The sequence below is a fragment of the Primulina tabacum genome, chromosome 12, assembly GCF_025594145.1.
Source record: "Primulina tabacum isolate GXHZ01 chromosome 12, ASM2559414v2, whole genome shotgun sequence".
NCBI lineage: Eukaryota > Viridiplantae > Streptophyta > Magnoliopsida > Lamiales > Gesneriaceae > Primulina > Primulina tabacum.
The window spans coordinates 35,903,450-35,918,506 of record NC_134561.1 but is presented as its reverse complement, the minus strand read 5'-3'; the positions used below and the strand labels follow the sequence as shown (position 1 = coordinate 35,918,506).

At 36.7% G+C, this 15,057-nt stretch overlaps 2 protein-coding genes across 2 annotated transcripts; one reads left to right on the top strand and one right to left on the bottom strand.

The window, feature by feature from the left end:
- Positions 1–316: 316 nt before the first annotated feature.
- Positions 317–4,962, top strand: LOC142520509 (nucleobase-ascorbate transporter 6). The gene is made up of 14 exons (XM_075623514.1): positions 317–691; positions 1,700–1,797; positions 1,872–2,045; positions 2,190–2,290; positions 2,532–2,607; positions 2,685–2,744; positions 2,934–3,118; positions 3,293–3,389; positions 3,531–3,617; positions 3,735–3,793; positions 3,882–3,973; positions 4,065–4,142; positions 4,230–4,390; positions 4,481–4,962. Exons 1-14 carry the CDS (start codon positions 583–585, stop codon positions 4,697–4,699), a joined length of 1,596 nt encoding a protein of 531 aa, XP_075479629.1. The 5' UTR covers positions 317–582; the 3' UTR covers positions 4,700–4,962.
- A 757-nt stretch (positions 4,963–5,719) lies between these two features.
- LOC142520748 (uncharacterized) lies at positions 5,720–6,355 on the bottom strand. Its single transcript, XM_075623856.1, has 2 exons — positions 6,127–6,355; positions 5,720–6,039 (listed from the first exon to the last, which is right to left on the bottom strand). Exons 1-2 carry the CDS (start codon positions 6,139–6,141, stop codon positions 5,812–5,814), a joined length of 243 nt encoding a protein of 80 aa, XP_075479971.1. The 5' UTR covers positions 6,142–6,355; the 3' UTR covers positions 5,720–5,811.
- Positions 6,356–15,057: the final 8,702 nt, after the last annotated feature.

Here is a 15,057-nt window from a genome sequence, read left to right as displayed (position 1 = left end):
TTTTTTCTTGAGGTGGGGTCTTTTGATTTTACTGACTTGAGTTCACTTTTCCATCCTTTCTTGATTTTTGCTTCTTGAAAAGCTTCCACATTTCACAATTAGGTATCTTCGTCCTGCCCTTTTCTTTTATGGACTTCTCTTATTTACTCTTGTTTTGTTGGAATTATTACATTTATTAATAACACACAGTCACACACACCACCACCACAAGAGTTACCGTTTCATTCTGCTGGCTTTCCTCCTTCATCTGTCGGCTGCCACTGTGGCCTTAACTTGTATTTATGGTTACAAGGAAAACTTGCGTTGTATGGTTGAAACCCACGCATTAAATCTACTGCTCTTATTTCGTGTTCTTCTGAGCAATTTTTTTCTTGAATCTATCTCTCTGCGGTGCTAATAAAGTTGCATTTTTGTTTACGTTTCTGCTGTATTTTCAATTTTTTTCCTGAGAGTTTGGTTACCAGGGTGGTTATTGGTTTGCGGAGCTTTGCATTTTCTGAATAATAAGAGTCTCAAAAACTGTTTTTCCTGTATTATTTTACAGATATAAAAGGTAAAAGGAGATACATTGTTTCATAAGAAATGGCAGGAGGTGGAGCTGCAGCACCAAAAGCAGATGAGCCAGCACCACACATACCCAAAGATCAGCTTCCTAATGTTGCTTATTGCATCACCAGCCCTCCTCCATGGCGTCAGTCTTTTTTATCCCGTTTCTTCTTTTTCCAGTATATTCTTATATTTTGAGCTTTCAGAGTTGGTATAAAGTGTTTGCTGATTCCTTGAACCATAGTTTCACTTTTAGCTGGTGGGAGTACTTGGATCTTTATTTTTTTATTCCTGTTCATGTTGACGATTCTTTGATACTCTTCTCCACACATCGAATCTGAAAGGAAAATTTAAGTAATTTGGCTGAAATACTAAGAGCATGGATAGTATCCCAATTTTAACAGTGGTAACTTAGGCGACTCTCACATCTAATGTCAGACCACGGCTTAAGGCATTCGGGACCAATGAATTTGTGGTTGTAAGTGGCAAGATGATAGAGCGTGGTTGAAATTATTAAAAGAATATTATGATAAAGCTAGTTGTTTTCTTTTTCATTTTATACTTGTCGTATATTCTTGTGTTGTCACCCAGTATCTGTTGTGTTCTAATTTGTGGCGTCTGTTCTGTTTGTCCCACTCTTTTTAGGTTATTCTATGTTATCTTGCTCTTCTTGTTTCTTTGAGCAAAATAATGGTATATTCTACAATTAAAATGTACTTCTATTCTCTTTCGGTAAACTGATGCTTGAACATATGCCATTAAGTATTCTTTTGTGAACAGCTTAGTTTTTGAGGTTGTGTGGGGTTTAATGTGCCTTTCTGGCTATTCTGAAACTTCTCAAGGAGTTATTGTAGACCATTCTCAAGTTTATGGTTTCCTGTTCATTCAATTTATCATAGTAATTCTTATTTTGGTCACATTGAGGAAAGATACACACTATTATCTTCCTCTATGGTTTAATGATGACACAAAGACTTCTTTTTCCGTGACCTTAAGAATTATTGTCGACCATTTACTTCGATCATTTAGCTTCGAAATGTTAGATAATTATTATAACGACTTTTTAGTTATTGAAAATGAAATTTTTGCATACATAAAAGTATAAAGGGCGTTAGCCTTAATTTTTTGACAGAATGCTGTTATCATTTTGCAGCGGAGGCCATCCTTCTTGGGTTCCAACATTATCTTGTTATGCTTGGCACAACAGTCATCATACCCACTGCCCTGGTTCCTCAAATGGGAGGAGGAAATGTAAGGCCATAGAGTACTTTTACACAGTTCCATATCTGAAATTCTAATATATTCGATTTTGACTTATCTTAAAGGAGGAGAAAGCAAAAGTTATTCAGACTCTGCTTTTCGTGGCTGGTCTGAACACACTGTTGCAAACATGGTTTGGAACCAGATTACCTGCTGTGATTGGAGGGTCATACACCTTTGTTGCTCCCACAATTTCAATTATTCTATCTGGTAGATGGAGTGATCCTGACCCTGCTTCGGTTAGTGATCTGATCCCGTTTCTGTTTTACTTTTCTGTCTTTTGTTCGAACATTAAATAACTTCACAAGCATCAAGTGGTTCACAGCAATGTTTTTTACTCTGTTTTCCCCCGAACACATGTTTCACTGTAAATGGCTGTGCAGAGGTTCAAGAAAATAATGCGGGCGACCCAGGGTGCGTACATTGTTGCCTCGACCATTCAGATAGTTCTAGGTTTCAGTGGGCTTTGGCGGAATGTTGCAAGGTTGGTGTAAATTACATACTTGATATGTATGTAGAGTCATTGAGTTTTGCTGTTTGGCCCACACAAATTATTTAAGATACATTTCAAATTATTGTGTCATCCATGTCATTGATTCAACTTTGCATGTCCATCATCAGTAGCAAACAATTTTGAGGATTAGCACATGGCATTTCCTCTTACAATACTTTATCTCTCCTATACTTCAGTTATTACCCATCCAACTTGTTTAACAATGGTGCAGATTTCTGAGTCCAATCTCAGTTGTTCCTTTGGTTTCTCTTGTTGGTTTTGGCCTATATGAGTTTGGTTTTCCCGGGGTATGGCCAATTCTAACTTGAATATTTCCTTTGGTTATGATAAGCCAGTGTATTTGACCTTCGCCGTGTGTCAATAGGTTGCCAAATGTATTGAAATTGGGTTGCCGCAGCTCATTCTATTGGTTCTTTTCTCTCAGGTAAAAATAAAACCTATATCTGACAAAAATTCTTGTTAACAGTCTATGAGAACAATCCACATATGGTCTTCCTGTGCAAAACTCAATACTTTTAGATAAAAGTATCATCAGATAATTGATTTTTACTATTATTGCATTATTTATCCATTGGGAGAAGTTTTGATACACTTGTAATTCTGGTTTCTGTAGTACTTGGTTCATCTCATACGTCCAGGAAAGCATATCTTTGACAGATTTGCCGTGTTATTCTCTGTGGTAATTGTGTGGATTTATGCTCACCTACTTACTGTGGGTGGTGCATACAATGGGAGGCCACCAAAGACCCAAGTAAGTTGCAGAACTGATCGTGCTGGACTTATTGATGCCGCTCCTTGGTAAGCTCAGGTTTCTTCTTGTTGATAGTAATATTTTTTTCACTGTTTTTACACTCTACTCGTTTCATATAATCATGTGGTTATGAAGAAACTATCGCTATAAAATTCATCTGTGAAGAATACCTGATGGTACTTACATATGGGAATAGAATTATTGTTGGTTTGCATGTGCAGGATTCGAGTTCCATATCCCTTTCAATGGGGAGCACCTTCATTTGATGCTGGTGAAGCCTTTGCTATGATGATGGCTGCATTTGTTGCTCTTGTAGAGGTCTAATTTTTCACTTTTCTTCAAGATTCTCCCTTCTTTATTGTCTTGAGTACATGGAGACAGATATTTTCGTTCACAGGCTCTACTTAGGTGGTTGTTAACTTGCTTTTACTTAAACATGTTGTTAATGGTAAAATGCAGTCAACTGGTGGCTTTATTGCTGTGTCCAGATATGCCAGTGCAACCCCGTTGCCACCATCTATTCTCAGCCGTGGAGTAGGCTGGCAGGTAAACCATGCATCTTAACATCAATCTCACCTGTCAAAAAGATCAGATGATCTCAATAACTTCCTTGAAAAGAGGTGGAAGAACCTGATTTCTCTTTTGACCTCCAATTGTATGTAGGGTGTTGCGATCTTATTATCAGGAGTGTTTGGAACTGCTAATGGATCTTCAGTATCTATGTAAGATTGCCACTCAAATTGCTTCATGATTATCAAATAATTTTTTCAGACCATAAGATATTGTCTTTCTTTGCTTCCTTCCCCTCAGTGAGAATGCTGGCCTGTTAGCGCTGACACGTGTTGGCAGTCGAAGGGTGGTGCAGATATCTGCTGGATTCATGCTTTTCTTCTCTGTTCTCGGTAAAACTTTCCCTTCATACATAAGTCAATCTCATAAACTTTCATTCTTTTCCATGCAAAATTCGCTATAATGAGTACAATGTGTCTGCAGGGAAATTTGGAGCTGTCTTTGCTTCAATTCCAACACCTATTGTGGGTGCCCTGTATTGTATCTTCTTTGCTTATGTTGGTATGTGTTTACAATCTGATGAAAGCTCCTGAGGATAGTCAAATATTTCGATTTACCTGATATTTCTGTACATTTGTGAATACACAGGTGCGGGTGGCTTAAGTTTCCTTCAATTCTGCCAACTGAACAGTTTCCGGAACAAATTCATACTGGGATTTTCTATTTTTCTGGGCTTGTCCATCCCCCAATATTTCAACGAGTATACAGCTATTAAAGGATTTGGTCCTGTCAACACGAGTGGCAGATGGGTAAGGCACAGACACAAATACTTAGATCTCTGAGAAAAAACTAACCGAGTTTTGCTGTAAATCTCACTTTTCTTCCTTTGTTCTTGGCAGTTCAATGACATAGTCAGCGTCCCCTTCTCTTCAGAAGCTTTCGTGGCCGGTATACTGGCTTACTTTTTGGACTCCACTCTGCACAAGCCAGATAGCCAAGTAAGGAAAGATAGAGGCAAACATTGGTGGGATAAGTTCCGAACCTTTAAGGCAGACACAAGAAGCGAGGAATTCTATTCCCTCCCCTTCAATCTCAACAAATATTTCCCATCTGTCTGATGGTTTGCCCCCGGAAAGACGACGAGTTCTTTGTCAAAGCTTGAATCATTAGTTCCTTCCTACATATGCATCGCAGAGAACACAGAAATGGTACTTTTGATTCGTGCAATGTGTTTAAATGGCTCACATGCAATAGATATATAAATAGCTCGTGTGGAACATTTGTTTGATTTAATTTTCTTGTGAGTTGGTGTTTGCAACTTGTATCCGTCATTGGTTAAGGAAGCAAGTTTGCTTCGTTTGAACTAGATTTTCCATTTTTACCGTAGCTTGTTAAGATTGAGACTTGAATCTAATTCAATCCAAAAAACTAAATAAAAAAAAAAGAAAAAAAGATTGTCGAGATCTATACATATAACTTCAATGTGAGATAATGAACATGCACCAAGTTTAGCCCTATATGATCTCTGCATTGGGGTCATCACTTTCAATGGATACTTGTAAACCATAAATCCAAATTCAAGATAATTACTACCAGTTGGGATTCATGACGCTGGTTTAAATGGAATGTTACTTGCAAGATAGTTATTAATAGGGGGTCATGCTTTTATTTGGTCAGCTTCAAAAACTTGTGTGAGACGGTTTCACGAATCGTATTTTATAAGACAAATCTTTTATTTAAATCATCCATGAAAAAGTATAACTTTTTTTTACCAACAATATTACTTTTTAGTGTGAATATCGGTAAAATTAACCCTACTCATAAATAAATATTCATGAAATCGTCTCACAAGAGACCTAATGTTGATTAAAATGATATGTGGGTTTATATTAGAAGTAATAACGAATCAAATCGAATATTATCATCCATATGGGTTCTAAACAGAGGTCCAAACAAATCAAATCAAGTTTGAATATTTTATCAAACCCGACCCAAATTCGATAATAATAATTTATGTTTGGTTTCAAGAAAATGCACGCTATCACTTTGGACCAGTTTCGGGCTTAACAAGTCTCCTCCTATATATTAATAATCCTTTTGAAAAGTTTGTTGATTATATAGTTTGAAATTAACAATAATTAAACAAAAACCCAAATATTCTTTTTTTATTTTTCTTTTTTTAAAAGAAGAAAATACAAAAGTTTGGAATGAAAAGCAGCAGATTTGAGATTCACTCTTTCTTCTTATCCCCGGAGACGGCTTCCTTCGCCGACTGCACTGCTCCTGCAACTTTCCCGGCTGCCCCCGCCACCACTCCGGGCTTCTCACCCTCGTGTATCACATGGGTTACCTCCACCGTCTTCTCCTCAGGATCCTCCTGACGGCCCGCCGGAGTGCGATAATCCACCGTCCTCACTTTTATCTCCTCACCACCTTCATCATTTGTCTTCACACTTCCCTGCATATAATCACAAGCACGAGCTATTGGCTCATTAATGGAGTATCAGACCAAAATTCATTGCTGATATATATTTGGTATCAGTACCTTTGAAGAATCCATGGAAGATAACTCCGATCAGAATACAATGGCTACCGGATTCTAAGTTGATTCTGAAACTGATTCAAGAAACTTAACTTCGCCAAGTAGAATGAATATGAACATGATCGGGCTCGATTTAAATAATAGAAACTGCGAATCTGTGGCAGTGAATTGGAAATAGGTGGCATCATTTTGTTGGATCGAAAATTTTAAAAGTAATATGCTTTGGACACGTAGAGGATTGAGGTGCAAAGTTTTGCATTGTTTGACTTTAAGGAAATTGTAGAATATTGGTCTTTATATTATTTTTTAACACGTGGCCAATGGCCATACGCTTTTACACAAAAAAATAAAATAAATTTATGAGACGATATCACGATTCACTCTTACTACGTTATCTTCTGATAACGTCGTAAGAGTGAATTTAAAAATGAATATTTATCGGATTTATATTTTTAATGGATCTGATATGTTATTTATCTTTAGATTCAATTTTACTGTGTTTTTATATATACAAAAAGAGTCACACGTGTGTTTTCACGTTAATTCATTGAGGAGTAGGTCTCTTGTAAGACAGTCTCACAAATCTTTATCTGTGAAACGGGTCAACCCTACCGATATTCACAATAAAAAGTAATATTCTTAGCATAAAAGTAATATTTTTTCATGGATGACCCAAATAAGAGATCTGTCTAACAAAATACGATCCGTGAGACCGTCTCACACAAGTTTTTGCATTCATTGAGTAAGTATTTTATGAGACGGTCTCACGAATATTTATCTATGAGACGAGTCAACCCTACCGATATTCACAATAAAAAGTAATACTTTTTCAAAGATGACCCAAATAAGAGATCGGTCTCACATAATACGACCCGTGAGACCGTCTCACACAAATTTTTACGTAATTCATTATAACATATTAAAAAAATGATATTAATCCTTGTAGTCATTTGATCAACTACAACCTCCAAATCATGTATCATGTAATTATAATAATAAAAATATTATATGTTGTATGTATATAATAAATTTCGTAAAATATTACATTTTGCTATCATATTTTTGGAAAATCAATGAGATTTAGAATTTTACTAATAAGTTCTTTCATAATTGTGAACAATATGTTGTTTATAGTGATAATTTCATATATGTAATCAAATAACTAGAATTGGGCTTTGTGTTTACTTAAGCTCATTGGGCTTGAGGCCCAGACCCACATGTCTCTTCAACTCAATAAATAGAAGACCACTCATTATTCAAGGGATACTCTCGGGTTTACGTTAAGCACTCATCGACGTCTCTAACGTTGTTCATGATGCGAGTGACAATCCGCTATGTTTCCTGTTTGAGTTCGCAAAAACGACAACTACGCAATCGGATCCAATATTCTAGCATCCACATGAGTCTTTCTAAATCGGGTAATATTTTTTTTAACATTTTTTTTGAAATCCTATTTTAGGGGGTGGGATGACTCGAACCTGAGTCATTACAATGGAGAAACAAGGTGAGACTATCAGAGCCAAAGCTCGGTGTCGGGTAACATTTTATTTGGTTAAATCATAATTAATAATAAGTTGTCAAATTAGTACATGGACAATTAAATGATACGTCTATTTAAAAAGTCAGTTTCACCCTTCACTTAAATTCAATTAAGTGTATATTTTTATTTTCAAAATTTAAGATTAATTTAATGATTAAAATTATTTTGAAACTATAAGTTATATTTATGGTAAATAAGTATCATACACTTTGTATTAAAATATTAAAAACATCAATTAATTAAATAATATCCCAAAATGCTTGCTGAAAGAGCGTTTGTACGGAAATCTATTGTCTGCTTGTTGATCAAATATTCATTTATTTTACCAATTTAGAGAGTGTCTAGAGAAATATACCCATCATTTAAATTATTTATTCACACATTTATATTATAATAATAATATGATACCTATTTGTATTATTGATATTATCACAACAATGAATGGTATGACGCAACGTGTCGTACAGTTTTGATATATTGTTTATCTAGTAAATGTACATACACGTTGTAAGGATTATTTTGTCCGACAGATATAACAAATAATAAAAATATTAGAATAAGATTAAAAATAATAAATTTGTGTTTTGTCAGAATTAGGTGTTGTGCCAGATGTTACAACATCTCGGACAACATCTACATGCAGCGAAAAATTAACTTTTATAACACAAATTGACTTGAAATAAATAGATGGACAAGATTAAATATGCCACAAGTATAAATACTTGTGCTTTATACTTGTGCGGTGCCTTATGACAAAAATTACTCACTAGAAAACCAACAACGTTTACACAAAAACCTATCACTAGTGAATAATACTAAAATTAATTTTCTCAACACTTTGAGAAAATAAAGCTTTCTAAAAACAACCAAAAATATTAAAAAGTGAATAAGAAAGCAAAAGAAACGCAAACTAAAACTAGAGTCACAGAAACACTCTTCAGCCAACTTCGTTAGGGATGTTGTCTGAAGATGTTTCCAACATTCATGGCAACACTTGCTATCGGCAGTCTTCAAGGCAGCAGCAAAGTTGACAGTGTTTTTCTCTGAGATTCAAAACGTGCAAAGTGCGTGCATTATGTTGAGTAGAAAACGGCCAGCCCTACAAAGTCCTTGGTCTTTCTTTTTATAGATGAGAGTCTTATCACATAAGGAAACCTATTAAACAAGGGAAGATAAGAGTTTGATTAGAAATAAACTCTATTTAACCATTGATATCATATCTCATCAAATCATTAACATAAATATAATATCTCAATAAGTCAACAATATGCTTAAATATATTTGCACAATTATCTCATTATCTTAAGAAAGGCAAAATCACATAATATTATCGTACTCAATTTAAATCAATAAGGAAAGATATAGTTAGGGAAATAATTTAATTCTATAATTCTATCAAACTCGAAAATATTATTTCCCTTCAATCTCCCTCTTTTTGCCTTTCTTGGACAAAATGAGATCAAACTCATTTATCCTTGTTAGCTCAAATCAAATCCCCCCGAATTCAAGAATGTTTGTCTCCCCCTGAATAAGATACTGTTAGCAGAGGTGTTGTTAGTAATGTTGGCAACATTCAGAGTAAAAGCATAAGAGCCTAGTCACAACTACAAACCGCAAAACACTAGAAGAGCATAAACACCAAAAACAGTAAAAAAAATAACCCTCATTCCCAAAAACAGTAAAAAAATAACCCTCATTCATCATCCTCATCATCATCACTATCATCCTCTTCTTCATCACTGTCATCCTTAGTTCCAGATGGACCAGCATCATCTCCCCCTTTTTGTCCATGAAAGACACCTACGGCCAACAAAACCTCGATGGTAGTAGCCAAACTCTCATAGTAAGCCAAATCGGCCTTGTCCTGGGCAATCTTTTTACGAGCAACCAATTCGTATTCACCATCAGCAGAGTCATCTCCCGAAGTCTCTGTCGGGTCAATCAACGATGGGCGAGTGGATGATTGCCCTTTGTATCGAAACCGTTTCCCTGGTGTGAGGTCAGGGTTATACCCAGCCTGTCTCTTTGATCGACGAACAGGTTGACGCGGAGGATTGAATACTTGGATAATTGGTGGATTCTCAACATCGAAAGCATTTCCGGGTTCGCCTGGCGCAATTACTTCCAAGGGGACTGGTTCTTCAGTCGCAAGCACCAATGGTAGAGACGATTCGACAGTGGGTGTCGTAGCGGATGTTGTCTCACTAGGGGCAACATCTTCTGTGTGCCCCATTTCACTCCGAATATCAAGGGAGTCAAAACCTTTGCCTGCCATTGATGGTGAATTGCAAGTTAAGCCGAGAAAGTATGAAAATTACAGAGAGAGATGAGAAAACACTAGGTGTAATTTTGTTCGAGGGTTTCTAGAACAGTAAGAATGAGTGTGATGTGAGTGTGGCGGTGTAGAAAATAATCATCACATCTCAGCGCAACAAAACACAATGTAACTGCCCTTAAGTCTAATGGAAAAAAAATGAAACGCAAAAATTTAGCCGTTAACTCCATCAATTAATTACTGAATTAATTTTCGCACAAAAAAAATGGTTCAAAATTTCCAGAAGTAACCCACATCGACTTTCGCTCTACTAGACATCAAGGATCACATAAATTCGAGATTTTCGCAAAGTCTGGATTTTCACCGAATTTTCTTTGTTGAATTATCAATATCCTTGTGACACAGCAATATTCACGAAGATATGTTTATGCATGACCTAATTATGCCAAATAACAGAGTGTAACAAAAATAAAAACATGAAACAAGTATGATATATGTTTACCAATGAGGTGTTGTCACAAATGTTGGCCACATCTTCGGCAACACGTCCAATTCCAGAAAGTAATTTTAATTTTTCTTCACACTTAGGGACTTAGCAATTTTCTGATTATAGAAGTGGTAGCTCCCACACTAGAAGAACGGTCTTCATAGGACTTCTCTAGGTAGCTTTTTCCTTTTCTTCTATTTCTGTGTTAATTTCAGAAGGGGTAGCTCCCACACAAAAAGCACAGCCTTCATTGGCCTCTTTTAGGTAGCTTTTTCCATCTTTCCTTCTGACACAGAGCATGTTTTATTAATCTTATCAAATTTACTCAAATCACCCTTCACTTGTGACGAACTCATACGATATAGAATATTTTTCATGTCCAAGTGTGTTAAGTAAGATAGAATGAGGAATTGTAGGTGTGTCAGAAGATTGAGCAACATCATTTCAACACATCATATCACAGTATGCATGAAAATGCAGAATGTCTAAATCTTAAAAATGATCATGCATGTCAGATGTTGTCCGAGATGTTGTAACATCTGAGACAACATCCGTAGGATGATTAAGCAGAACACATGCTGAGAGATTTCCTAAGATTGGAAAATCTCTCAAAATCCAATGCCTTAGTGAATATGTCGGCCAATTGGTTATTTGTATCAAAAAACTCCATCCGAATCAATCCTTTCTCAACTAGATCTCAAATAAAATGATGCCTTATGTCAATGTGCTTAGTTCGAGAGTGTTGTACTGGATTTTTTGAAATGTTAATAACACTTGAATTATCACAGTACACTACTAAGGATTCACTGTTAAGCTCATAATCTTCTATCATTTGATTCATCCACAAAAGTTGGGTGCAAGCACTTCCAGATGCCACATATTCTGATTCAGCAGTGGAAAGTGAAACACAGTTCTGTTTTCTGCTTGTGCCATGAAATCAAGTTATTTCCGAGATAAAAAGCATCCACCAGATGTACTTTTCCTGTCATCCAAATCCCCAGCCCAATCAGCATCTGAGAACCCTACTAGATTTGAGTTAGTTTCGTGTGTATACCATAATCCTAGATCAATGGTTCCGGCTATGTATCTTAAAATACGTTTTACGGCTTTTAAGTGTGAAATCTTAGGATTTGATTGATATCTTGCACACAAACAAACACTGAACATTAAGTCTGGGCGGCTAGCAGTCAAGTACAGAAGACTCCCTATGATGCTACGGTATAGGGTGTTGTCAACATCTTCAGCAGCATCATCTTTTGATAATTTTTCATTCGAACCTATGGGTGTCTTCATGTGCTTAGAGTTCTCATTAGCAAATTTCTTGACTAAATTTCGAGCACATTTACTTTGACTTAGGAAGATGCCATCATGCAGTTGTTTGATTTGTAAACCAAGAAAGAAATTTAGTTCTCCAACCATACTCATTTCGAATGTGGATGACATGCATTCAACAAAGTCACTAGCATGTTGTTTAGATGAGAAGCCAAAAATTATATCATCAACGTATACTTGACAGATAAGTATCTCACCTTTGGCTTTTTGAATGAAAAGAGTTTTATCTACCTCACCTCTTTTGAATCCGATCTCAAGCAAGTACTCAGTCAATCTCACATACCAAGCACGAGGTGCTTGCTTCAAGCCATACAATGCTTTCTTCAGTTTATACACATGGCCGAGATTGTGTGGATCCTCAAAGCCTTTTGGTTGTCTTACATATACCTCTTCATTCAACACTCCATTCAAAAATGCACTTTTTACATCCATTTGAAACAACTTTATTTTCATGTAGCATGCAATGGCAAGCAAAAGTCGGACTGACTCAATGCGAGCAACTAGGAGCGAAGGTCTCATCAAAATCAACCCTCTCAACCTGAGTATACCCTTGAGCAACCAACCTCACTTTATTTCGAATAATGTTTCCTGACTCATCAGTTTTGTTTTTGAAAATCCATTTAGTGCAAATAATATTCCCGTGGTCAGGAGGTGGAACAAGGGTCCACACATCATTTCGAATAAACTGCTCAAGTTCATCGTGCATAGCATTGATCCAAAACTCATCTTTTAAAGCTTCATCAATATTCTTAGGTTCAAACTGAGAGACAAAACACGAAAATCTAACCTGAGAGTATATGATACTCATGCAAATAAGTCCAGCCATTTTGCGGTAGTCTACCTTGTCTTTTTTTCGGGTTAGGATTTCCTCACGTGCATTCCCAATTATTTGAGATGATGATTCTTTTGGATTTTACTTAGAACATTCTAGTCCATCATCTATTTCAGCATCATCGTTGTTTGGATCCTATACTAGTTCAGTGACTTCAGTTTCAGATGTTGTGCTGGGTGTTGCAACACCCGGGGCAGCACCTGAATTTTCCAGAGAGGTCGAAGTTTCCAGAAGATCTTCAATGTCATCTTCAGTAGTTTTCTTCTTGAGATCTGCACAATCGTCAAAAACAACATTAATGGATTCCATAATAGTCCTTGTTCTTAAATTAAACATGTGATAAGCTCGACTGTTAGTTGCATATCCCAAAAACAAACACTTGTCACTCTTTGAGTCAAATTTTGCAAGTTGATCCCTGTCATTCAAAGTGTAACAGACATAGCCAAAAACATGAAAATACTTAAGGTTGGGCTTATTTCCCATGATGATTTCATAAGGAGTCATGGTTGAACCACTTCTCAAATAGACCCTGCTCGAAATGTGACAAGCTGTATTAAGGGCTTCTGCCCAAAACCGCTTTGAAATGGTTTTTGAAGACAACATCACCCTTGCCATTTCTTGCAACGTTCGGTTCTTGCATTCGGCAATGCCATTTTGCTGTGGGGTTTTCGGTGCTGAAAATTCATGTGAGATCCCCTTCCTGTCACAAAATGATGAGAATGAAGAATTTTCAAATTCCTTACCAAGGTCAGTCCTGATCCTTCTCACCTTTGAACTGTGAAAGTTTGTAATTCTTGTGATCAAGTGTTTGAAAACACCGAAAGTATCCGATTTCTCCATAATGAAACTTATCCATGAAAACCGTTAGAAATCATCAACACAGACAAAAGAATATTTCTTACCTCCATAGCTTTCCACTTCCATAGGACCCATAAGATCCATGTGTAGCAATTCCAGACAGCATGTTGTCACAGATGTTGGCAACACTTGGTGCGACACGCGAGTCTGTTTTCTTTTTTGACAATCTCCGCATACATATGGTATTCCAGAAGAGAGATTAGGCATACCTCGTACCGCATCATACTTACTCAAGTTCTTCAAGGTTTTGAAATTTGCATGTTCGAGTTTTTGATGCCAAAGGTCAAGCTCACTAACTTGTGCACAGTTGCATGAAAGCTCTTCTCCTATTCGGTAGCAATTATCCGAAGACCTAGTACCTGTCATAATGCATGAGTTAGTTTCGTCGAAAACTTCACAAGAATGTTTATTAAACTTGACATGTAAATTATCATCACACAATTGACTTATGCTAATCAAATTTGAAGTTAATCCTTCAACATGAAGCACATTGTGGAGCTTTGGTAGTCCTTCAACATTCAATGTACCATTTCCCACAATTTTTCCTTTAGCTCCCCCTCCATAGGTTACTCTACCACAATTTTGTTCAACATAATCAGTGAGATGTTCTTTTGAACCTGTCATGTGGCGTGAGCTTCCACTATCAAAGTACCAATGACCTGCAATGTTAGTTTTCAATGAAGTATAGACAACATTACAGTGAATTTTTACTTTGGTACCCAAACTTGTCTTACTGAGGGTTGACGTTTGGAGGTGTTGCGGGAAGTGTTGTGCAACATTCGTGGCAACATCCGATTTGACTCTTGGTTCATGCAATCATCCCTGAGTTTAAAACAGTAGGGCCTGATATGACCAGGCTTAAAGCAGTAGTGACATACATACCTGCGTTTTCTTCTTTTAGGAATGAATGGAGTTGGTTGTCTTCTCGGTGGAGAACTTTTGGTTGAAGATGTAGTTTGTGAAGGTGTGAATATTTCAGTTTTTCCTTTCACAAACACAGTTGACTTTGAAGATTCACCAATCTCGAACACACTATCTTTGAAGCCTAAGCCTTTCTTGTCATCTCTTCCCATCAAAAGTATGGAGTCAAGCTTGGATGTGCTTGAATTAATCTTTGACAAAGTTTCGGTTGTCTTTTGAAGCTCTTCTTTGGTCTTGCCAAGTTCTAAGTCCTTTTTGCTCAAAATTACCTCAAGTTTGGCAACCACGGCTTTTAGATCGATGTTCTCCTTCATAAGGCTTGAGTTCAACTTGTTTCTTTTAGTTCAGTCTTCATACAACTCTTCATAGAGCTTTTGCACACTCTCAAGAGTGAGTTCTTCATCATCAGTTTCCACATTATCATCACTTGAATTTCCAGAAGTTGTAGATTTGAAGCAGACTGATTTTTTACAGATGTTGCGGCCAGGTGTGGCAACACCTAGAGCAACACCTAAAGGATTCACTTGCAGCCGATGGTTTTCAGTCAATAGTGCAGTCAAGGAGGTGTGGTTTTCTTCATCAGTAGACTTTTCTTCACCATCAGATTCTTCATCACTTAGGGAAACATTGTAGCCTTTGTTCTTGCATAACCTATTGGCACATTCATTGGCATAATGTCCAAATCCTTT

Excerpts from the sequence above, each read along its gene's own strand:
- LOC142520509 (XM_075623514.1), top strand. The coding sequence starts at position 583 with ATGGCAGGAGGTGGAGCTGCAGCACCAAAAGCAGATGAGCCAGCACCA. Across the intron at positions 2,291-2,531 it reads CTTTGGCGGAATGTTGCAAG|ATTTCTGAGTCCAATCTCAG; the intron begins GTTGGTGTAAAT and ends ACAATGGTGCAG. Across the intron at positions 2,608-2,684 it reads ATGAGTTTGGTTTTCCCGGG|GTTGCCAAATGTATTGAAAT; the intron begins GTATGGCCAATT and ends GTGTGTCAATAG.